This window comes from Palaemon carinicauda, chromosome 21 (assembly GCF_036898095.1).
Source record: "Palaemon carinicauda isolate YSFRI2023 chromosome 21, ASM3689809v2, whole genome shotgun sequence".
Classification (NCBI taxonomy): domain Eukaryota; kingdom Metazoa; phylum Arthropoda; class Malacostraca; order Decapoda; family Palaemonidae; genus Palaemon; species Palaemon carinicauda.
In genome coordinates, this window is record NC_090745.1 from 82,166,089 (window position 1) to 82,192,096 (window position 26,008).

Here is a 26,008-nt window from a genome sequence, read left to right on the forward strand (position 1 = left end):
AATTAATTTCTTTCTTCTGGGTTTGTTAATTTTTTCCCATATACGTTTATCATTTATCTTAGATTATCCGATTAACCTCATTTTTGTAATTATAGGATAAAAATATTGATAATATGCTTCATGAATTTCGATACGGTATTCATTTATTTGAGTTAATAACTTCGTAATCCCTGTGTTTTATTAATTTGATAACGTTATTTTTATTTACCAGTATTCTGTTATTGTTTTACGTAATTTTGCTGATGTTTTTAATAGTCTCTACACATAAAGCGTATTTCTTCTTTTTTGTGGGTGTTCTTTTTCCTTCTTGATCAGTATGGACTTTGTATTTGTAGTGTAAAACATTTATACCTTTCAGTCTTAGAAGTAATATGCAGAGCTGCATTGATATTAAAGGTATAACAGTTTTTCCTTAGTATATATAGGACCTTCTGTGTAGAAGTGGTAGAATATTTGCTGAAAATTTATCTTTACTCCGATGATTTTTTTCCTCACTCCGAAATAGATTTTTTCTTCATCCCGAGAAGGATTTATTTATCACTCGGAGGACAATTTTTCCTTAATCAGAGAAGGATTTATTTATCACTCGGAGAACAATTTTTCCTTAATCCGAGAAGGATTTTTTTCCTAACCTCGAGGAGGATTTTTTTCCTAACCTCGAAAAGGATTTTTTCCTAACCTCGAGAGGGATTTTTTTCCTCACCTCTTGAAGAATTTTTCCTCACTCCAATTATATCTTTTCTCATCTCGAGAAGGATTTTTTCCTCACCTCGAGAAGGAATTTTTTTTTCACTCCGAGATAGATTTTTCTTCACTTTGAGAAAGATTATTTTCTCTTTATTTTTTCCACACCTCGAGAAGGATTCTTTCCTCACTCCGAGAATTTTTTCCCCCTGCGCGAAGGATTTCTTCCTGACTTAGGATTTGTGTAATAATATGAATTCAAGAGAAAACTACCATAACTTGACAATTTCACATGAATAAATATGCATAATTTGTATTGCATATACTGCATGTGATGTAACTGAAAATATAACCGCTGCCGAGAAAATTTCTTTTCAAGAAAGCTTATTTCGGAGTTTTTAAAACCATGAAAAAAAAAATTGACCATAATGCTGGTGGCTAGATATGAAGTCTATTGTGTATTTAAAGCATTTAGGATATAATTGGCTTGTGATTAATTTCGAAGACAAAAACATAGGTAATAGAAGATGGTTTTGAGTTATATATTTGTAGTCATTCGAAACGTTTTTTTATTTTTTTTTTTTATTTGAATCTTTCATAAGTTTTAAAATGTTTGCATGTAACTACAGTTTAACATAACTGGAGGCAAATAGGTAGACAATTATGGGGCATTTTTACATCATCCTGCTCATATTTTTTTGGAAACTGCTATTCCAGCTATACTGTATCACTTTTATATTCTCCAAACAATGCCTTACTATATTTGATTTGACTATATGATTATGGCCCAAGAGTTATATTTGTATCTAATGTCACTTCGTAATTTCCCTTCGTAACTTAGCAACAGTACAGAACTACGTATAAATTTGTAATTTGTATGGCATATTCAATTTTGTGCTCTCAGTAACTAAGGCACTCATCTAAAATCTAGTAATTGTGATAACGAAATGGTTTATCTAGGTTAACCCTGTTTTACCTTATATGAGAAAAGCCTTTGAAATTGAATGCAGTATATTGTCTTTGTTTACAGGATTCAGTGTAACATAAATCTGCAATTCTTACGCCTTTGTCTCTCTAATCAATAAAATGAAATAAAGTAGCCGATAAACATCCCATATAAGTCAAAGGCATTGTTAGCGCAGTGGAAAGGTGACTAATATGACAGAACATCGATTTCTTTTATCAGGACCCTCAGAGAATCGATCAAATGGTGGTAGTTCTCTTTGGTCTTGTCTGTTTGATATTACAAAAGGGAATAAAACGATTTTTTTGCTTTATTCTAAATTATATTTAATGATATATTTTTGTACCGTTGTTTTGAATAACTAACTTTTCATTATTTTTTATATTGTAGAAATAAGCCTTGTGGCCATCAAGTTTTTAAAAAAGGATTTTTTTTTCTTTTCTTCTAGGTTCTACCAATACCTAAATTCAGTATTTTAAGGGAATGATTACAATTTATTCGCAGGACTTTCAGTTGCACAATTTTTGAAGTGAAATATGGGTAAAAAGCACCCTAGATTTATAAACTACATGCTTGTTGAAAGTTATTTATACTGAAACCTAATAGAATTCCACTGTTCCTGTGAGATGACTGTTAGAAAGTTATAATGAACTAATTGTAAGTTTAAGTGGTAGTTTCTTAAGAGTGTCCCTGTATTGATATGGTTTTATTCACCTAACGTTTAGGATAATTCCTTTAGATTCTGAAATCGATAACACCCCTTTGAGACTGAAACTTGTCACTTTGTGTGGGATCCCTTATTTAAATTTTAACAACTGTATGTTTGAATCTATTTATGGATTTTGGATATCCAACACGCTAAAACATCGCACAATTACTGCACTGATGAATATTTTTAGTTTTGCAAAATCATGTGGTGAACTGTGGAACAACTGAGGCAAGTCAACAGTTCCTAGTTACTCCAAGTGATTTTGCAAGGCAGAAGGACGCACACGGATTTGCCATTTATGTTGTAGTTGATAGGATGTATGTTGGATGGGAATAATCTTACTTTCATAGCGGTCCACTGTGTTCACCGCTTGTATGACAACCGTTTTCATTTTCTACGGGAGAGTTCTCTCTCTCTCTCTCTCTCTCTCTCTCTCTCTCTCTCTCTCTCTCTCTCTCTCTCTCTCTCTCTCTCTCTCACATGTAAGTGCCTTTGTTATTTGGACTTCATTATTCAGAAAGTAGTTTCAAGTACTTATTGGGTAAGACGAGGTAAATTATTTATATTTGAATTACTTTTTTTTTCATATAGAAGTAATTTCATTATGCATTTTGTATTTCTAATGTCTATTAACTTTTTTTTTTTAATTCCCGTGTTATTATCCTCTCGTATTTCTCCCATCCAAACCATGTCCCCTTCTCGCTGCCACCATCAATATATTCTCAAATTGTTTTTCAGGGTTGTGGTAGCCTTTGGAAACGTCCGCTCAAGATCGATAGTTTTTTTATAGTGTCTATAACCTCGAAATCCTTATGTGCTAGGGATAGGGGCTTTGGGATAGCCGCTGGTCATATAGTCAGTCTCTAGGGCATGTCACTGTCGCTCGCCTTTTCCGTTCGTGAATAACCTTTAACCCTTTATAGAAGAGGGACTAACAAAAAACCTATGATTTTAAGGGGTTGAAGAAGTGTCCGAAGATACTCTCTTTAGATACGGGATGATTAATACTTTACCGATAATCGAGTAGGTATCTGTAGCGAAACTGTTTTTGACGAACCCCCAGTGCTGTGTGATAGACGGTTTCTTCTCCTTCTCCTTCTTCTTCTTCTTCTTCTTCTTCTTCTTCTAGCTTGCATCAGTATGAATGTAATTAGTTCATCAGCCTGAATCATCAAGGTCTCCATAATTGAATATTATTGTAACGATGATAGTAATTGTAAGTACACGGTCATCCTGCAAACACGGGCTATAATCATATGGTTCAGTACAATAAGACAAGCGAGTAGAAACACAGTTTTATCTGCCTGGGTATGAAACTGGCAACATGAATCTATTGTATTGAATAATTTAGATCATAGAATTAATGTTTTGATTCCATGTACCAGGCTAAGACATTTACCTGTATTTTCCCCTGACGCAATGTGTTTTCATCTCAGGCGATACCCCCGCGTCGTGTACTCGATGCTTCGTCAGAGCGAGGACGAGCCAGAAGACGTCCTGGGCGAGATCCTCATCAACATAGGTCTGGCGGATCCCGAGGATGCCCGGCCGCTCACGCCCTCTTCCTCGGAGACCTCCGAGTCACCCCAGCCGTCCGAACAAGAGGTTCGATAATATCGATTCAAAAAGGAAGTCAATATCGCATGCTTTGACGTACTAACCCTTTCACTTCTCCCGGCTACCGCTTATAGTGCACCTGATCCTCTTTTGTTTCCCTCCTGCTTTTGTGAATATGCTTTGGCTATGCTTGTAAATATCTGTGGGATTGCAAGGCTTTGACTTTGCTCCCTCTGTCACCTTCCCCCCCCCCTTTCCACAGGGAAGAGATTTAATCCTTTGTTCTACCTGTGCACAATTACCATTTTGCATGGTTGTTTGTTTAATTGTTTACCAGTTCATTTTTTACGTCGTTCATTGTGCTCTTCTAATTCATTACGCCCGGATCGTGTAAGATCTTGCAATGTTTTGAAAGAAATATTTGTTGATAATTATGAATTGTTTTAATCGGTGCAGTTTATATTTTTCCTAATTAGAGTATGCATATTGATTAAGACTTCTAAAACGATTAATATTGGTTATTAGTTGTTTTTTGTAAAAAATTAGTAACTTATTTCCGCCCTTTTCAATAAATCTTTCAATCTTCGCTCGGAAAGTATCCAAAAGATATGAACATGTTAGCGAAGTTAGAACATATCTGCTTTAAGCTGTAGTGATGTTTTTGTATGTGGTTCCACGCTGGCATCCATTTGGTCTATCTCGTTATTGTTCAATTTGGCCATCATTTGATTTTGAATAATTTTGCATCCTCTTTTATCTGGAGATTTTAATACATAATTGTTGAATGCAAATTCCTTTCACCATGCTTAATGTATGTAAATAATTCAATAACAAAATCATACCTCATACTTTAATAGCAAATTTTGAATGAATTCCTTTTGTAAAACCATCCATGTTTTGTCATAATATGATTTTCAATCTTTTGTGCATCGTTTGTATGGAAACTTCAATTACTGATTGTTGCATGTATATTTCTTTACCTATGCCCATATGTATGTAGATATTTTATTGAGAAAATCACCCTTCATACTTTAATAGCAGAATCTAAATGAACCCCTTTTTGTGAAAACCTCCACGATATTATCTGCATCATACATTTTACATGGAAACATCATTTGCAACCTGTCGAACCATCCCACACACACTGCGCCATACACATGCTCAGGTGCTTACTAGATATTAAATTCTTTCTATTCAATCATCATCTTAACGCCATCCATTTAACCCGTTTTTACGGTTATATTCTCCTTTCTCCAAATGATTATCATATATATGTACTTCACCTTAATATCATTATCTCTTCTTGTTGCATGACCTAACTATTTCGAGATACTCTATTACCACATCTCAGCAATTTTAGATTTCGCAACATTTCAGTTCTTGTCATACTGCAATCACGGTATTATGCAATCAGTTCTTTCACACAGCTTCAACATTTTTTCTTTCATTTATATTCAAGATTCACTTCTCACTTTCACTTTCCCAAACAAAACAAATCTCGTACAAATGCCTACTTCATTTCTTGCTCAAACGAAACTATCCCTTTTGTTTTTCCACAAACTATCCCTTCTATTCTCCCACCATCCATATTGGCATTCATTGTCCTTCTTTGCTTGTGATGCTCAATTTTTAATTTTGTTTTTGCAAATTCTTTCAAACGCTTCTAATCCTTTTTTGTAATTTCCCTTCTATTTATATATTTTTACTGTGATATCTGTAAGTATCATCCACCTCACAGTTCATTTATAATACATTTTTGTATTTTATAACATACATGTGTATATATCATATATATGTATATATTTGTGTATATATATATATATATATATATATATATATATATATATATATATATATATATATATATATATACATACATATACATATATTATTTTCACAAAATATGGTGCCACCCGCTTTTAAGCGATAAAAGCGAGGAAAATAGTCCATTTAGAAAAAGTAAATATATATATATATATATATATATATATATATATATATATATATATATATATATATATAATATATATATGCCTATATACAGTATATATATATATATATATATATATATATATATATATATATATACATATATATATATATATATATATATATATATATATATATATATATATATATATATATATATATATATAATCGGGTATGTTTATACTCATACATTTAGTTAACTATTTCTGCTTCCAAAGGCAACATAAGTATTATACATTGATGTAATAAAAGCTAGTAATTCCTTTCAGTGATCTTTCCTTGTATTTTATGGCATAGAATTCATAAACGTTTCTTTGGTAAAAGATATATCTGATGCCTATGTGATAAAAAAATTCCACTTTTATATCAAAATTCAGAAATAAATTGATCCCAGCAGCTCAAAACTTTAAATGTTGCAATTCTACGTACATTAAAACCACCAGTAATCCATTTAACTCGTTATTTGATTTTATCCGATTTTTGGAGTGGAGGTTTACTGCAGATTTCATTTAGCTTTAGATGCAGATTCATTGACCGTATGCTAACCTCCCAAGTCCCAATGCTTCCACGGTTCCACCAAAACTCATGGGGAAACTCCTTGCCTCAATATGGCAGTCATATCCCATTTTTTTCATAAATGCTTTTGATGGTCCGCTATTGTTTGCAAATAAGGCTATTTATTAGCAATCTTATATCATATTTCTTTTATAATTGGTTTTGATTATCCGCTACTCTTTGCAAATGAGGCAAGTTATTATCAGTCTTATGCCATTATTATTCTTATAACTGTTTCTGGTTATTCTCTACAGTTCATGAATAAGTATTCTTGCCTATTTTCTATTGTTTACACATTCATTTCCCTTACTATCCTAAAGATGTTTGGTTATAAGCACTTCATATGCATTATTCTAGCCATATTTGTAATGTTTGCCTCGCTTCTACTTGCTCCTATATCTTCCTTAGCATCTTTAACTGTTTGCATATAATAATTTTTTTTGTCTCTTTATAAATCTCTAATATCATCATTCATCAAGTTCTATGCACTTAGTGTTAATTCCTCTGAAATCTCCATTACTTGCGTAGAATTAATTTTCTCCTTCCTCCATGGCTTGCATGTAAATCTAATAGTCTTCCATCCTCTTGTATATAAGTCTCTCTCTTTCCCTACTTGAATATAAGACATTGTGAATACACTCCACTCCTTGCTTAATAGTTTTTCGTTAACATTAACAAGTGCTTCTAGTAAAAACCCTTATTTACATCGATAATTTCCTCCATTTGAATATCGTTTATGTTCACGTCTGCTTGAATAAAATTTCGTTGCCATCCACAATCACTTATATGTAAATTCACGTGATTATCCTCGTCTGCCTCTAAAATATCTTGTTGTTCATCCTAACCTTCTGATGTAGAATCTCAGCTATCCTTAACACATTATTCTAACTATATGGATATGAATCCACCTTACCTTGCCGAAACAGCTTGTTTATAAATCTTATCGACCGTCATTTAGTGCTTCTATATAAACCTCCGGATCGTGCATATAAATCTTTGCTTCCTCCCATGCTTCTAACGTATCGCTTTCACGCCTTTTCTCCTCCTTGTCTATTGCTATGTCACCAAGAGCCAGTCACGCTTATCCAAATCCTTTTAACTCTTCTCCAGGGTTGGAAATCTCTTCATTTACGTGTATTTGATCCCCGGTACCCTGTGAAAGAATGCATTTTATCTTCTTTCCTCTCTTTAGTTCTTCCCATTTTATAAGTGACCCATTTCCTATCATTTCCAATATGTAGATCCCAGTGACTTTGCAGTATTCTGTTTATATATTCACCATACTTTTTTATTGTAAATTCCCTTCGCTTCTTTGGTAAGTATCTAAAACACGTAGTCCATTCACCTACGCTACATAACCTCTCTCTCTCTCTCTCTCTCTCTCTCTCTCTCTCTCTCTCTCTCTCTCAAGGGGTCTAGTTAGATTCACCTTTAGCATTAAAGATTGTCTGAAAAGCTATTGCTGTATCAACAAGCTCTCTCTCTCTCTCTCTCTCTCTCTCTCTCTCTCTCTCTCTCTCTCTCTCTCTCTCTCTCTCTCTCTCTCTCTCTCTCATTTGTCTTGTCGTCTGTTGTCCTCTAGATGTTTTAGATATTTTTCCTTCTGATAAATCCTCCTTTTCATCTTTCTTGTTTCTGTTTCATATTGCTTCGTAAATAATAGAAGAAATTATTTTGATTTTCTTAGACTTGAAATATCTTTCTAAACTTTAATCTTTTATGTTGACCAAAGCATCTTTTAAAAAGATATCAAGTTCCATTGTTGTAAATGGTATATCGATTCCTAAATTAAAAGAACTAACGTATGAAAGTTCATATGTCATCTTGTGTCATGATAAGTATTTGAAGTTTGTATAATTTTGGACGATAAAAAGAAAGAAAGAACATTACATACCGCTGGATTCCCTACGGTTTACTCCAAGTTCCGTAGTCAGATAAAGATTAATTGCTGCTTCCTTTACTCCAACGCTTCATGAAAGACCCCCGAGGCATGATGCCTTATGTCTAAAGCGAAATTGTCTTTCCAACAGATGAATATCAGTGATTTTGATGGGTCAAAGTTCACGACCATTCCCTTGAGGGCAGATGAGGCAGCCAAGAGATTAATGGCTCCTGCTGAAGCAGAGGAATCAGATGAGGTAAGATGCTGGTCATCATTTCATTTACTTTTCAGTTTTTGCGGGATATTGTTGCGTGCTTAGGTAATCTATTGAGAGAGAGAGAGAGAGAGAGAGAGAGAGAGAGAGAGAGAGAGAGAGAGGAGAGGAGAGAGAGAGAGGAGAGAGAGAGAGAGAGATACTGATATATTTTTATTGGGCTAGTACATAAAAACATTATCATGTAACATAACATCGAAATACTATTAGCTCGGTCTGATGAACTGAAGCTCCTTTACAGACCTTCTAATATAAACTCATGTGTCATATGGTCAGAACATAGCCCTATAGTGCATAGAAATCAACAGCTTACATAGTCTGCTAGATACTAGTGGGTACAATAAAAAGTCAGATAAAAAGATACTCATAAACGGGTATAAAATATGAAAATAGATTGCTAGATACAAAATATAATAATGGACGAAAACATGCTACATAACACATATCACTGGATTTCGGATACAGATAAAGAAAAAAACAGAAGACTCAATAACTATTAAAAATCATATTCTTTATTTCATTATTAAACATATCACAAGAATTTCTATTTTTTATACAATTGATTCCACTGTTTTGAACCTCTGTATGTTACTTATCTTTGTGTATGTGATGTTCTGCATAACGGCATCTGTAAAAAGTTTTCTCTGCAACAATGAAACAAAAACTCCCATGATGCACGTGTAATGCTTTGTAAAGCTACCATGTCCGAGAGAGAGAGAGAGAGAGAGAGAGAGAGAGAGAGAGAGAGGAGAGAGAGAGAGAGAGAGAGAGAGAATGACATTTGTGATTGCGAAGGTGAGGAATATATGGAAGAATGGCTGAAGATTCCAACAAAATTAGGATGTTAGATATAGCCATAGAAATTTTGTGGACAAAAGTTTACTGATTATAGATGAGGTGCGAGATAAATGGAGAGTGAAAGATTAAGTAAAGGAATTAAGGTACTTAATTGGGTAAGTAATGGATAAGGTTATATCATTTTTATATTAATGGCAGAAGTCATGCATGTTCTGTATAGAAATTCCTTCTTTCTTTAGCCTTCCCACTTCTGATTAACCACGCGATATTATTTATTATTCTAAAACAGTTTTGTATAAACTTGAAAAATTCATGTTACGGTTCAAAATATTTTTTCCCCAAAAATGGATAAACAAAATAATCATAAGTAAAGCATTCATATTTTACAGTCGTGATTCTTTACGCAATTTCCTTTGAAAATAAAATTCAAAGTACACACTTGATTCAAGATTGTAATTGCGAATAAATTTCCATCGGGAGTTTGATGCATTATTATTGAAAAACGTAATTTTATGAACAATTTGCATTTTATGTCTCCTAACTGCAAATTAATAATATTCATTTCGATGGCATCTCATATTCAATACCGTCGACTGTCCGCTCTTCGAGGCTCTAAAGATACTTTGGAAAACTACTCGGGTTAATTGCTCTCGGTTCGTAATTCGCAATATTGGATGAATTGTGAAATTGATGTGTCACAGAGCTGGACTTTGCGTCTATTGTCAGTTGATTTTATCATTGGAATTGTGTCGCCCGGAAAGGCATCAATTGTCATTTTTATAAATTGCTCTTATCGGATTAATCATTCATTAAAATGCAATTTCATATCATCTACGCTAATGAGTTTGTATTTTGCAATGTGTCATTTACATTGCTTGCAGATTAGCGATGTCTCTTACAGACAACATTGTGGTAACCGAAATATATTTCACTTCAGACATTACATACGATTTCATTGTTAATCTTGAGACTTTTGGTAAAAACAAAATATATTATGTTAAATAGATGATCAGTGTTTCACTTAATACATTACTAAATTTTATCTGTTGATCTTGAGAATTAAGAATTTCTCCCCTTTTTATTAAAAGAATCTGTGATATTTTTAAAAAATGAATTTAAGAATATTGCTATCACATTATTTACTGTTGTGTGGTATATATTGAAGAGTCTTGTTCTATTAAAAACTGTATCAAAACTGTTTCGTTTATCCTTTTTTGTGTGTTTAAACGTTGGTAATTATTTTGTCCAATTATTTAACGATGTGGGATGTCCAGAGGAAAATGAAAGTAAGGTCTTGAAAGGTTTTGTGTAACCATTATCTTGCATCCACCCTGTTTTATTATTTCATTTTAGGTTAAGCCTTTTAGTTTAATATTTCTCTTCATATTCAAGTGTGTATTGCTATTATTATTATTCGCTGAAATAAACATTACGGTTATTTTATCTTTATTGGTTACTCACCACGTTTCAAGGATCTGTACATTTGAAACACTGAATAATATCTAATTCGATTAATTTGGTTACTGACAAAGAAAAGAAAATATTTTATTGTTAACAAATGAGTCGTTATGACCTTTGAATTAGACTTGATTTGCAAACTTACTTATAGTGATGCAATGGGTTTACCCTAATGGTCAACTACGGAAAATAGAGAATGACCAAAAAATCACACAGCGAATCTATTGGAAATTTTGAGAACTGAACTAGAAGTAAAATTAAGCCAATCTATTGATATGTAATCATCAGTTAGTAGCTTTATTATTTATTCTTTTAATGCTTCCCTAAAACGTGGCATTGAATCTTTTTATATGTCAGACAATGATGTGAATATATTATTTATATCATGTGTTTTTTTTCTCCCTCAGGAGCTTCTACAGTAACTCTCACTCCCAGACGTCGTGACAACATATCTCTTTAGGCGGAATGTACTCGTATCTCCAGTGCCACTGAAACAAACCATATCGAGAGAGAGAGAGAGAGAGAGAGGAGAGAGAGGAGAGAGAGAGAGAGAGAGAGAGATGGATGAGTTTATGGAGTTTGTATGTACTGTATGTATGAAATAATGTACTTGCGAGCTTGTGCGTGTAGAAAGGCAAGCCTCCGCTAAAGGTGCTGTTATATTACTCGAGTATTTGCAAGGCACACCATCATGATAGGACTTACCTAGTGTACTGTAGCCATCCAATTCCTGGGTAACCAAAGCTATTTTGTGATGCTGTTACTCCCACGATAAAGTTCAGTCGTATCCTTAGGTTTGATGGTTATTTTTTCGTATTAAGGTTACGTCGTTATTTGCTGTGTGTAAGTGGTCATTTTGTTGTATGAAATATTTACATGCTTTTATAAAATAATTTTCTTTTTTTTATGTATATATATATATATATATATATATATATATATATATATATATATATATATATATATATATATATATACATATATACACATATACATATATTTATATATGCACATTCTCTCTCTCTCTCTCTCTCCTCCCTCTCTCCTCTCTCTCTCTCTCTCTCTCTCCTCTCTCTCTCTCTCTCTCTCTCTCTCTCTCTCTCTCTCTCTCTCATATATATCTATATCTCTCTATCTATCTATGTATATATGTATATATATATATATATATATATATATATATATATATATATATATATATATATATATATACATACACATATATATATATATATATATATATATATATATATATATATATATATATATATATACATATATATATATATATATATATATATATATATATATATATATATATATATATATATATATATATATATATATATAATCTTTGTAAATGTTCTAGGACTGCGATACAAATTTGATTCCATTTATTTTATCCAAATGACTAAGTCCCAAAACATTCGCTGAGATTACTATAAAGATATTTGTGTTAAGTCGAGCTTCGATTATTAAAGGTGTAGTATTTTATAAAGCCTTTATTTTGATATTTACAGCTCATGTTAAAAGAGAACCCTAGTTCCTAAACTTTCTGTAAAATTGATTCATGATTGTAATTACAGTCTTACTTTTTATCTATATGAAAATTTTTCGAATTAATTGTAGGTATTTTGTTTTCTTGAAAAACGGCATACAAGCCGTATGAATGACAAAGTTCGAATATATGATGGAAAGCTTATCAGTCAAATGGTAAATTTAAAGGACAAATGGAAAACTGCAAATAGATATGCAACAGAACTCTTCTGAAGCCAGCGATATGTATCGACGTATACAGCATACCTGTTAAAGTGTTGGCTAAAGGTACTGATTTGTTTCAGCCTTAAAGGGGACAATTGCTTTCTTTGTTCGTTGTGTTTCTGTTATACAGTTGGAATGTGACTCTTTAGGTATATATCTCAGCCATAAAGTGGTTTTGATTAATTTAGTCATTCTATCTTCCTTTAATTGATCAGTGGAATTCAATTTCGTGCTGATTGGTCCTCTTTAAGATTTAAAATAAAAATTACTGGGAGAATCTTTTTCAATTGACAGTGATTCTATAAGATAATATGTGTTAAGTCCATAATCTGAATTTTATGGGTATGGGACCTCATGTCATTTGCAAAATAATTTTCAGTTGACAGGGATTCTATAAAATCATGTTTGTTCAGTTCTCAATGTGAATTGTATGGGTCATCAGATAAATCATTTCTGATTGACAATGAGCGCATTAAGGCATATTTGTGTAGTCATAAATCTGAATTGTATGAAAGCAGACCTTATGTCATAAGCGAAATCATTTTCAATTGACCGTGAGCGTATAAAATCATATTTGTTTAGTCTTCTATCTGAATTATTTTGAAACGGGGCCCCATGTCATTAGAAAAATAATTTTCAGTTGACAGTGGGCGTATAAAATCTTATGTTTAGTCCTCAATGTGAATTGTATGGGTAGGGGATCGTATGTCATTACCAAAATAATTTTTAATTGACAGGAAGCGTATAACTTTAAATTTGTTTAGTCCCCGATCTGAATTGTATAGGTAGGGGACCTCATTTCATTAACGAAATCATTTTCAATTGAGAGAGAGAGAGAGAGAGAGAGAGAGAGAGAGAGAGAGAGAGAGAGAGAGAGAGAGAGAGAGAGAGAGAGAGAGAGAATATGCATATATAGCCGGGGGTTAAAAATTTCCAATTCAATGTTTCTACTATTTAAACGATTACTTTCTGACGGCCTTTTTTTTTGTGGGGAAATATTGCTATGAAATATTTTTCACTATTGAAGTTCGTTTCTCAAATACCATGTATTTCCTAAGTAGCTTTCTACCAATTATGCGTTATGTTCTTTAAATTTTATCGAATCAAAATACTAGAATGTTAATCACTCTACTGATGAAACTCAATTGATTATATTTTACCTGGAATCTCATCTACCAGGGTCGACTGATAACAACGCCATCTAGAAGAGAAGGAGACATAAAGAAAATACTCGCAATAAAACGTATTACTACCAATCCAGTATATTTCTTGAAGAATGTATGCACTGGGAGTCCCTAGATGCCCCCCCCCCCCCACCCACCCACCTACGAATCTCTTTCCTAGACATCCCTATCCATCAGCTGTTCAGGGGATTCTTAATCAGTTATATTTAGTAAAATGGATCCCCTGATCTCAGTGCTTGAATTGATAGTTAAAACATTTTCTATGAAACTCGGCAGCAATAATCTTAGCAAGGGGCCTTGTGTCTTTTCATCTAATTGTTTTCTATTTTCTTAATTGTTTTCTTGATAATATAAAATCTTGTTTACTCTTATCAAATTGCAGTATGTACCAATTTGAAATTGTACTAGTCAAACATTACGATAGATTCTTTCAAATACTGATATTATTATTATTATTATTATTATTATTATTATTATTATTATTATTATTATTATTATTATTATTATTATTATTATTATTTTATCAATGAAAGTTTGCGTCTCCGTCCAAATATCAGGTTACGTTATTTAGAATGCAAGACTTCAACAAATTTGTTAGTAGTGCCAGTCGTCGAATTTCAGATGTAGGTTCCTTAACAAAAACATGAGCTATTATATCTTGCTATAAATGCTACTAAATGCCCTACCTATAATCTCTGAGAAGGGGGACCTCTTAAAATATTGTTCTCAACGTTCAATATATCACTCGTGTAGAATTTTTTTATGATACTATAATAATATATATACCGGTATATTCCTTTTTCAGTTCCTTGCTTACTGCTGTTTCTGAAGGACTTGCCCTCATGTCTGAAATTCATCTTTGTTTGAAAGGACCCTTTGAGCTTGCATTTTAGCTGTAGGCTAGACACATTGCAGTTGGATTGGTATGAATGGAAATTGCCTACTATCTATTTCAAAGTCATAACACCCTCCTTTTTTATATAACTAATGAACTAGGCTTCTGATTAACGTGAAACCGGAATGACCAGAATTTGAGACACCGATCTAATTAGGAACAATAGATTCAAGCATCTACTATGCATTATTGTCTTACTTTATATCGAGAAATGTCATCTGAAATTTTGTGGTCTTGGTGAGAACGAAAATTAAGACCTGCCATCTAGGCTCAGAATGACGTGTGTGGACCATGACCTGGGCCCCTGTGACGTTTACATCTGCCAAGGTCCCATTTCCGTATGATTTTCAAATAATATAAAAGTTGGTGTGACTTGTACTGCTCTTTGATGGAATCTAAAGATACTGATTAGTTATTGTGTTTGAAAAGAACACATTTTTAGCCTCACGTGTTTTTTATTGAATTGATAGGCAATTCTTACGGAAAAGAAGACAAGAAATAAAAATCTCTGATAGCAGTCAGAGAGGTGATCGTGCTAGGGAAAGTACACATCTGTTAGATACAGGCATTGTCAGGGGTTCCTGCTGACACCTTGCTTACTGCGTAGTATTGCCATTTTATATCATGTCAAGAATGTTTCACTATTGTCAGCAAGGTTGTCGTAATGCTTTTGTGATGCGACTTTTAACATACTACAAGAGGGAATAAGACAACAATAAACAGAAGATTGGATTGAATAGGTTGGTATCATGTCATATTTAATGGCGTAAGTTCTATATTATATATATATATATATATATATATATATATATATATATATATATATATATATATATATATATATATATATATATGTGTGTGTGTGTGTGTGTGTGTGTATGTATATGTATATAATTTATTGTACTGATATAATGGTAACCAATGGGAAATGGGGGCGTGGCGTTAACATCACGGGATCCTGCGCCTAGTTGCCAGGTCTTAATTTCAGCTCTCACCATGACCACAAGATTGAGATGACGTTTCTCGATATAAAGTAAGACAATAATACGGAGTAGATGCTTGATTCCATTTTTTCTAAATTAGGTCGATGTCTCAAACTCTGGTTGTTTCGGTATCACATTTATCAGAAGCCTAGTTCATTAGTTATGTTAAAAAAGGAGGGTGTTATGGGGCTTGAAATAGATAGTAGGTACTTGAAGTGGGTAGCCTGTGTAGCGAAATTCGCTTTGTTTTTAGTTTGGCAACAGTGATTATTTTACTATTACGAGGATCTCGCCTTTAATTTTCAATAATTTTCTCTCAAGATAACTCCTTTTAAAATGTACTATGTCATAGTAATTGACGGTTAATATTATTGGTTAAGATGAAAGAGTCTAGACTCTAGACTTTAACCTAAACTTCAAATTAAGTGGTTGTCGGATGAATGTAAAATTCTGTCAAGTTACTTTTGAATTACATAAATGTCTATATATAAATTTTACATACACGCACACATATATACATAATATATATTCAATTTATTTATCTATTATTCTTTCTAATTTTAAAACAAGAAAAGCAGGTCTAAATTCAGCATAATCTAGTTTAACTTAATGAGAAAATATGGGTACTTTTTACTTTTTTAATAAAGTTATTTAGACTTAAGGCAGATGTTATGATATACATCACTGACTGAATAATTCACTTTTCCGTCTGTCTTCTCAATGCATTGCCATTCTCCTACATTTTTAGTTAAGGATATTTTTATGTCTCATTCAAAATATATGGTTCTTTTTTAAGGTTTTATGTAAATAACATTTCTTACCAATGGGATTCACGAAGCTTTAAAGGTCTCTTATGAGCGGGAGAGGCCAGCGAGAGGATAGTTTTCTAGAGACAGGGCAAATGTACATAGAGTATAATCAGCTTTTAAGACCCCACTTCACCCAAGTTAGGAACTGGAGGGCTAGTCTGGTTGCTAATTCCTCAACGATAGATTTATAAGCTTCTCCATTCGTAGCTGAAATTGGTAATAAGGATACTGACACTACTGAACTCTATCGGAACACGAACTCTTATCTTTTTAAATTGAATTGCACTCGGCAGTTCGTCTTTCTTTCTTGGATTACAAATACCATGTGGGGTACTTAGATATTACTAAAGCATTAAATTAGTCGACTGCTGCTGATTAGACCATATAAAAGATTGTAAAAACTAGTGAATTCCTAACGATGAATCTCCTTTTCAGCGGGAAAATGTAACCAGATAATAATGATAGCGCAAGTGTTATCTTGAACGTTGCCATAAAATGTGAAATTGAAGGAAAAACCTCTCATATTGCTGAAGTTGTGTTAGCCAAAAGGAGAAGGCGTACTTCGTGTATGAATTATTTGCACAAAAAATCGCACAAAGTAGTCGTATATACAGTTAGTTTTTTTTTTTTTTAAATACGAGTTCTCTTTTATTTTGTTATATTTTTAAATGAAGAGGATTTATGATACTTGTTTGTAAATAATAACCATTATGTACAGTAAAATAGTAATTATGGAAAATAACATCGTTGGGAGCATTATGCCTCCTCATCTTCCTGACTTCCTTGATATAGTTCTAACATTTTATATGACAAATGTTAAAATAAATCCACCAGTTTCCATTAGTTTCTTATAACTTAAAGTTGTAGAATTCCACACTTTGCTCATTAGAAATGCAAAATCTTTTAGAAATATTAAACTTCGTATTGACACTTCATAACCAGTGTTTTTCTTTTGACACCCAGAATGTAGTAATTTTTCATTACCATCCGTGTCAGTAATGTCATCGGGGTCTTTTCTCGATGAAATTTTACTTTTAAATCCATGTATGTATTCGCCAGGCGCTTTATTACATATTTGGAATGTTTGCGATTACTTTCCTTACATTCATTTTTATTTTGCATATCTTACCTGACGATTTTCCTAACTTCATTAAAGTTAAGTATTAATTATTATCCATATGCAGTGTACTCAATTTTTCTTTCTAGATATCTGAATGAAACCCTGTCCGAATTATACTTGGACAAGTACAGTATATAAACTGAAATGTTGGATTTTTTTCTGAAGTATGAAACATTTATATCACAGACAACTGAGAAACTAATTAATCCTGACTCCGTTGAGCGTAGGCGAGCACCAGCATTTAGATGAACTACGGTATGTTTTGCCGAAAAAAGAATGGGATTTAGGGTCGTACATGCCCAGTGAAATAGGGAGTATATATATGCTTAGCCCAGTTCAAGTAGGCCTCCAGATAGCTTGGAGACCAACGGATATTTGCTTCTAGGCTTCAGCCATCCCACTAGGGTCTGCTCAAAACACACAAGAGAAATAAATCCATTCAGAGTTGAACCATCCTAAAGCCCCTCCTTCAACCTTTCAAGATCTTCCCACTCCGTCCATCTTGGTGGTGTGCCCAGCTTAAACAGTCTTTATTTAGGTCTAATGAGAAAACATTTTGGCTTGATATCTTCGGTTAATTTTGAATTAAAAGAATAATTATTCTTACGTCTCATTTATTCTCTTGTGTTTATGGTTTAAATAAGTGGCAGGATTCTAGCCTCAATGTTATTCCCTTAGGCTACATGGCGATACAGTATAGAAAATAATCATTTGGTTTGTGTGAAGGTGTATGAGTACTTCAAACCTGCTGTTCAAGGGTGCCTTCTATTGCCCTTTCAGTATCGGGTTTTTGTTTTAAGGTCGTTGAAAGTTTTTCGTTGGAGGATCAGTAAAAGCTACGAAGTCATGGTTCTGGATCCATGAAAGATGCCAGGTTATGATTCCAGGATATATGAAAGACGCCAGGTCATAACACCAAGATCCATGAAAGACGCCAGGTCTTGATTACAGGATCTATGAAAGACGCCAGGTCATGATTCCGTGATCTTTAAAAGATGCCAGGTTATGATTTCAGGATCCTTGAAAGAAGCCAGGTCATGATTCCAGGATTTATAAAAGATGGCAGGTCATGACACCAGGATCCGTGAAAGACGCCAGGTCATGATTCCAGGAAACCTAAAGTATACTACGTGTGGATGCTAGAAGTTTTGGAATAGGCCAAACCCTTGTTTAAGAATATTCGAAGACGGTTGTTCTGGAAATTTGGGTCTTGTCAAGATGAAGTATGCTTGAGCTGTGACGATGATATGTGGAGTCTTATTCTGATATCACTTTCCTTGTGAATATCTTAAATCTTTTGTAATAAAAGTTTAAATAGAGAATAATGCTGGAATAGTGTGTGTATGATCTCGAGATATTACTTGCTTAATGTATTCCTATGATGATTTATGGATGTAATACATCCAGTCTGTCCATAACCAATGTATGTTACACGATACTGAATTCTTCATCAAAGGTTTTACTGCATTTGTGACTTTGGCTGTTAATCTTTCTCTTTCAGAGTTTCTTTTTATGAATTAACCCCAGGTCTTGAAGCTCATCATGAGTTATAAATCATAAAAACAAACAGGCAGCTCTTCTCCTCATAATGCTTTCATGTCGAATTGTAACTTGTATACATTATCTGTAAAAATATGTTTGCTGTAAATAAAAGTTAAATTCTTTGTAGTTATTTTGTTTTTCTCATTGATTAGAACCAAACGTAAAACTGCATGTCAATTTTATTGTTTTAAGTAAAAAAGAAAAGCTGTCTACAGTATATGAAATGACTAAGACATGGACTAAAAATATTGGCAGACTTATCATTGATAGTTCAATAATTATCACTTGAGTAATTGTAAGTGGTAAATTTTTCGTAAACCTACAATCTCCTTCATTCTTATGTAGGAAATAATATCCCATGGTTCCTAGCCGAACCTGAGTGAGATTTTCTTTTTAACTATGTTAAATTTTTTTTTGTTATGCATGAGCACTCATCTAGTTCTATTTAATTTATTGACCACACCTTTCTTATTGTGGACACCAACCACTAGTGATTAACATTTATCGAATGTTTTATATCCATTATTCATTACTTCTCATGTATTATATATATTTCCTTATTTCATTTCTCAGTGGACTATTTTCAATGTTGGGGCCCAAGGACTTACAGGATCCTGATTTTCCAACTAGAGTTGTAGCTCAGCTAATAATAATAATAATAATAATAATAATAATAATAATAATAATAATAATAATAATAATAATAATAATAATAATAATAATAATAATAAATCATCTTAAAAAATTTCATCTTGGAAACCTGTGGTTCTTCATATAATCTATATTCAATCATGTATAGTCAGCGTCTCTAAGTACACCCATATACGTATAAGTGTATTTGTATTGTATGTAAAGAGATCATTGTTTGATAGGTATGATCCTTTCATTACAAGTAAAATGAGATTATTTTCTAGATCCTGTATACTTGTACAGAGACGATTGTAGTTGTCACCAACAGTGTTGGATACTGAAAGAGCCAAGAAGCTTTATCGCCAAAATAGCCTTTTTTGATAACAAGAGTGAGTAATCCCTTCTATCACCTTCCTCTCCAAAAGGAAAAAAGCATACTTTGATTTTAAATTTGGTGACGTCAGAAAGGGATTTTTTTATACTATACAAATTGAACGGTAGTGAAAGATGTGAAAAAATAATAATTCAAAACAGTGGAGGAGTAGACTTAATACTTTACCTTGTTGCAGTTTAGGCTTTTGTGGTGTTAGAAAACAAAATTTCACATGTCCATCCTTTTGATTCTTCAAAACAAGTGGCACCATGTAATGATTTAAACAGATTCGACCCTACTCTTAGATGAAATTGGGGTGATGTTAACCACCATTGTATTTTTCAATCAATTAAATAGTTAATTTATTGTGATTACTTTAAGAAATGTGCAAATATTGTTGTTTATTCAATGAATAGACATATACATATATATATTTATATATATATAATATATATATATATATATATATATATATATATATATATATATATATATATATATATATATATATATATATATATGTGTGTGTGTGTGTGTATATATATGTTTATATATATGCATGTGCATATATATATATATATATATATATATATATATATATATATATATATATATATGTATATATATATTTGTATATGTATACATATATATATATATATATATATATATATATATATATATATATATATATATATATATATATATATACAGTATATGTATGTATATATAAATATATACCGTATATATATATATATATATATATATATATATATATATATATATATATATATATATATATATATATATATATATATATATACATATACATAGATATATGCATATATATGCATATATATATATATATATATATATATATATATATATATGCAGAGAGAGAGATAGAGAGAGAGGGGGGGGGGGGGGTTGTTAATATTTTTGAGTCTTGTGCACGCTTAATTCTTACCCCAAGTCCTGTGACTAAAATTGAAGAAGGATTGAAATTCAATTTTTATATTTAAGAAGCTTTCATGCTTTTATTCGTTTGGATGTTTTCAGACTGTAAATTGCCTCTCTCTCTCTCTCTCTCTCTCTCTCTCTCTCTCTCTCTCTCTCTCTCTCTCTCTCTCTCTCTCTCTCTCTCTCTGGTACTGCTGTATACACTAAGTCGTGATTTGCGTTGACTTCCAGTGAAGGCCCTGGAGGAGTGACTTCTTTTTGTCTAGAGCGGGTCATGTAATCATGTAGAACCACATGATAAATTGTTTTCATTTTCAAAATTACCTTTTTTTTCCTTTCAACCATTCAGATTTTATTCTACTTGGGTGGTCAAATCCGAAATACATAACAGTCAAGTGTTGTTTAGTTCATTATCTTTCATAAATTAGGTTTTAGTTTTAACGTAATAGAAATTTGATTGTACATCATCTCTTGGATTATAGTAATTTCCCCTTCAAGCCATCTAGCTTTGATTGTTTGACTGATTAAGATTTCCCTCTCTCATTTGGCATGGTACGGGTTCTGGGGCATGGGAAGCCCACAAGAGACATGGTTTTTGAAAGGAATCAACATAGGTTCAGAACGACGAACAATGATGATAATGAGATGAGAACCAGCGCCTTCGAGCAGTGACTGGACAGGAAGGAGTCCAGAGCTGAAAAATCCATGTGGCCTGGCAGCCACAGTTCAGTAGCCCTAGACATCTACCTTCTCGGTCTCCGGTAATTTTTTTTTTTTTTTTTATACCTTCCTCAATAGCAATCTCAGTTTAATAAAATTAAAAGGCTTTAGTATTTTTATGATAAAGGGAAAACTAATTTGGGGGTGTCATAAAAAATACCCTATCCCGTTACTAGGATGGTTTTAAAGAACTATTGCAATCATAAATTACCTCTTTCTCCTTTTGGTTGATGTAGTCTATAGTAATAGTTACCTCTTCAAGAAATAGTACAATTATAGATTACTTCTTTCTCGTTTTGGTAGTAGATTGTAGTATATCTTACCTCTTCTCTTTTTGATGGCTGTTTGGTACCCCTGACAGAGGGCACCTGTTGGCCAATTAAACCACTTTTAGTACCTTGAGAAATAAATATCTGTTTGAGGCTCAAGGTGAAGATGGCAGGTTTAATCTTGCCAAGATTCTTGGGCAGGAGGGGTTGTACTATGCTAGTACTATTTTTAGATTTATTTCAGAAACAGGTCTTCAAAAATCTATTTGGCTTTATGAGGACATATTCAGTTTTATGGTTTTAAAGTAATATCCTTTTATTCTTTATTTATAACAAAAGACATCGGAATCAGTGACCTTTGATGTCAGGATGCCAGAAAACACCAAATCAATCAATCAGTCAATTTTCTCGTTTTGATAGATGTAATTTATAGCAATTAATCGATCTTCAAGAAAAGTACAATTAAAGATTACTTCTCTCTAGTTTTGATTGCAGTTTATAGCAGGGTTGGCAAAAACCCCAGCCCCGGCTGTTTTTTTTTTTTTTTTTTTTTTTTTTTTACCTGGATTTTATAGTGGAAAAAGCCGGTTTTATGGGTATGTTTTTATTTTTATTTTTTACAGTGTACCGGTTTCATATATATTATCTATTTCCCTATTGATTTTTACCATTACTATTTAAATATAGGAATATTTTTATGCCCTAAATTTCATTTGCATTTCAGCTATTTACTTATAACCCTTAAGAAATTAAGAGAAAAATATAAAAACGAGTTGAACAGAGCATGCAAGTCTTCTACTAAGTAAAAGATCCTTTCTAGATACCTATTGAGAGCCCAGTCTGTACTAATGTTGCTGTCCTTTAGTTTAAGGGTTAAGTCAGACCAGGACCAGGTATTTATTGTATGGTGATTAAATACTTCTTTAGCTCAGGCCTACTATTGAAAGTTTGGAAAACAGTGAAGAGAAACCATAAAGTCAAATGCTTAATGTATATGATAAAAGTTAATGAGCTTGAAATACATTCCTTCTTCAAGTTCTCTGACTTTTTTTTTCTTCAAAATCATTACAGTTAACTGTGGCTGTTTTTGTTTTTCATTTTGAAACATTTATTGCATTGACCTTGTATATACAGTCAGCTCCTCCTCTTCGCAGGTTCTATCTCTGTGATTTTGATTGTTCGCGATACAGAGAATTGTATAATCTATAACATAAAAAATCACATATTTACGATTTTGCATCAAGTACTCCAACGACCCTAACATTTCAAAATGACCGCATTTCTGGGCACCCAGCATGCTTTGTGACGCTTCCCTCTCCACACAGCGCAACACCTCATCTCTCATTCACAAGGGCCTTGCATCGTTACTCCTCATGTGTCCTGCTTCGATCTTTTTTGTGTAGTATCACATTGTGATGTAAAAGTGATGCAAAAATCTGTACATATGCAGTGTGCTTATAGTGATTTTAGTATAAAACGTGATATGTACTGTACATTACATTACCCCATGAGCCAAACAATCAACTGCTCAAAGAGTTGCATCATACTTCAGACTTAGTGCGGAAAACTTCGTACGTAAATGTTTACTGGTGCTGTACTGATATTTTTTATTCTAATTTTCATTTCATCAGTATATTCATTGTATAATGCTGCAATGTTATTGATATATTAGCTACGGTGCAGTACTGTATACAACATACTGTACTTTATAGGAGCAGTGTAGATATACTGTAGGCTATGAGTACGGTGAGTTTCAATGGCGCAAGTCGACCTGTCGAAAACACCATATATAAGTATAAGTGTGGCAATGACTTATGTTATGGGTACCTTAGTCTTACCATGTACTTAGTACACATGTACTGAACGCTTACTGAATTTGTTCATTCATTAATATAATACTTGTATTGTGACACAAACCAAGTAAAAACAATATTAGGCAGTACTTGGAGTGTTAGTCGACTGCTTGTAGACAATGAGCAGTGAATTGGTTGGTTAGGAGTTAACTCGCCCCAAGACAGCAAGTATTCCTGGATTCTCGCCTGTCTGTTACCTAACCCAGCCAATGAGGAGGGCTGACTGTATTATTATTGATAGCTTGTTAATTCTGGGATATGTGAGCTTAGAATTAATACAACAATCATAATTACAACATACTCCTACGTAAAATATTGAAGTTGGGGAAACTGGGCTCATTGGCGTACATAAAAAAAAAAAAAAAAAAAAACCCGTTTCTAGGTATGCTGTTTTACTTTTCAGTATGTATTACACTAACATTTATACAATAGCACCATAATAATATACAGTATTATAACAGTAAACTACTAAAAAATAGGTAGAAAACCTGCCCCTTTTTTAATTAGAAAACTATTCTATTATACCATCCATAATTAAAGAAAATGGGTTGTAAATATATTTGTTTTACTTTAAATTATGTTACACAATAGAACAATGGTAATGGATTTTTGAAGCAGAAAACTACTAAAAACTAAAAAAAAAAAAAAGAAAAAAGAAAATCTGGCCGGGTGTCTACCCATGCCAACCCCTTTTTATAGTATATATTTCATCTTCAAGAAATAGTACAAAATCTGGAGTATCATATATTACCGCGTAAAGGGTGAAATTTTAAGAGCAGTTTTGGATGAAAAAAAAAAGTGAAGGTTCGTCTATTACACGAGACACACTTTTGGAATTATGAAAATATTTATTTTTTCGACCTCCGTTGTGTTGCTGTTAGGGTGTTCTAATTGCATATGGTTCATTAATGGGTTAGTAGTTTGGAAGGATTGACTTTGATTCTTGTAATATACTAATTTTAATTTCGGTAATTTGTTTATGTTTAAGTGAAATCGGAATATTTACAGGTAATTTTATCATTATTGATTGATAGTGCTCGGGCTATGTTGTGTGAACGTGTTGATAAGCAAGCCTTGTTGTCCGAAACCTAGAATTTCCAAATTTGTACCGGTAATTAAGTTTTCTACTTAACAGCGTATAATATGCTCAGTATAATCATACATTGTAGCTGTGTGTTTAAGTAAAATGAAAAAAAAAAAAAAATTTTCTTATTACAATACCTCCGTCACCAAAAATTGTTCCGGACAAGATATCAAGAATGTTTACATTATTTGTGATGGTTGTTCGAAACCTCAAAATTTCCAGGTTATTGGTACCTACAGTATGGTATACAGGAAAACAAAAATGCAAACAAGTTTAAAAAAAAACTTTATTCAATAAACTTGATATTAAAAACCACCAAAAGATCAACTATTAAAAAGTGCTTAAAAAAATTCATCAGGACAGCATCGCCATGGGAATCATCTTCAATGGTTTCGTTTGGACTACTTACTACTTTCAACGTCCTGCGTTCCATCTAAATTGGTAGAAATGGATTTGGTTTGTTTTTTTAGAAATCCACAATAAAGACGATTTGATACCAAACTTTCGCTAAACACGTCATCAAAAATTGAAACCATCTTCGATCATAATTAACAAATGAACACATTTACACATCTGTGTATAAGTTAGCTTTTGCAGCAACAGCTATCTTACCAAGTATTGGTTATGTAATGGTTATAATATTAATCTTGATTTAATTATTTTATCCTTATAAATTCAAAATAAATGAAATAAGAGTGGTTTTATATCATGTTTTTCCTAAAAACGCCACCTAAAACAGAAAACGTTTTATTTACGCTTCATCGCCGATTATGACGAACAAACGAACGCATTTACATAAGCAAGGTGTAACTAATGATACTGGAGCTTTTAGTAAAGATGTTATCATAAATATATATTATAATATGCGTGGTGAATTGCCCTTCGCCCATTACATGGAGTATGTGATTAAAACGATTTTTCTAAAGGAAATTTTGGGGTTCGCCCATTACATGGGGTC

General features: G+C 32.6%; 1 protein-coding gene across 1 annotated transcript in view; it reads left to right on the forward strand.

The window, feature by feature from the left end:
• The window catches only part of LOC137614689 (PE-PGRS family protein PE_PGRS30-like), an 84,362-nt gene extending 72,988 nt beyond the window's left edge, over positions 1 to 11,374 (forward strand). The window contains exons 2-4 of the mRNA XM_068344373.1: positions 3,794 to 3,962; positions 8,489 to 8,596; positions 11,278 to 11,374. Of these exons, the coding sequence (XP_068200474.1) occupies positions 3,794 to 3,962; positions 8,489 to 8,596; positions 11,278 to 11,292 (292 nt within the window). The 3' untranslated portion in view covers positions 11,293 to 11,374. The remainder of the gene's footprint in view (positions 1 to 3,793; positions 3,963 to 8,488; positions 8,597 to 11,277) is intronic.
• Positions 11,375 to 26,008: the final 14,634 nt, after the last annotated feature.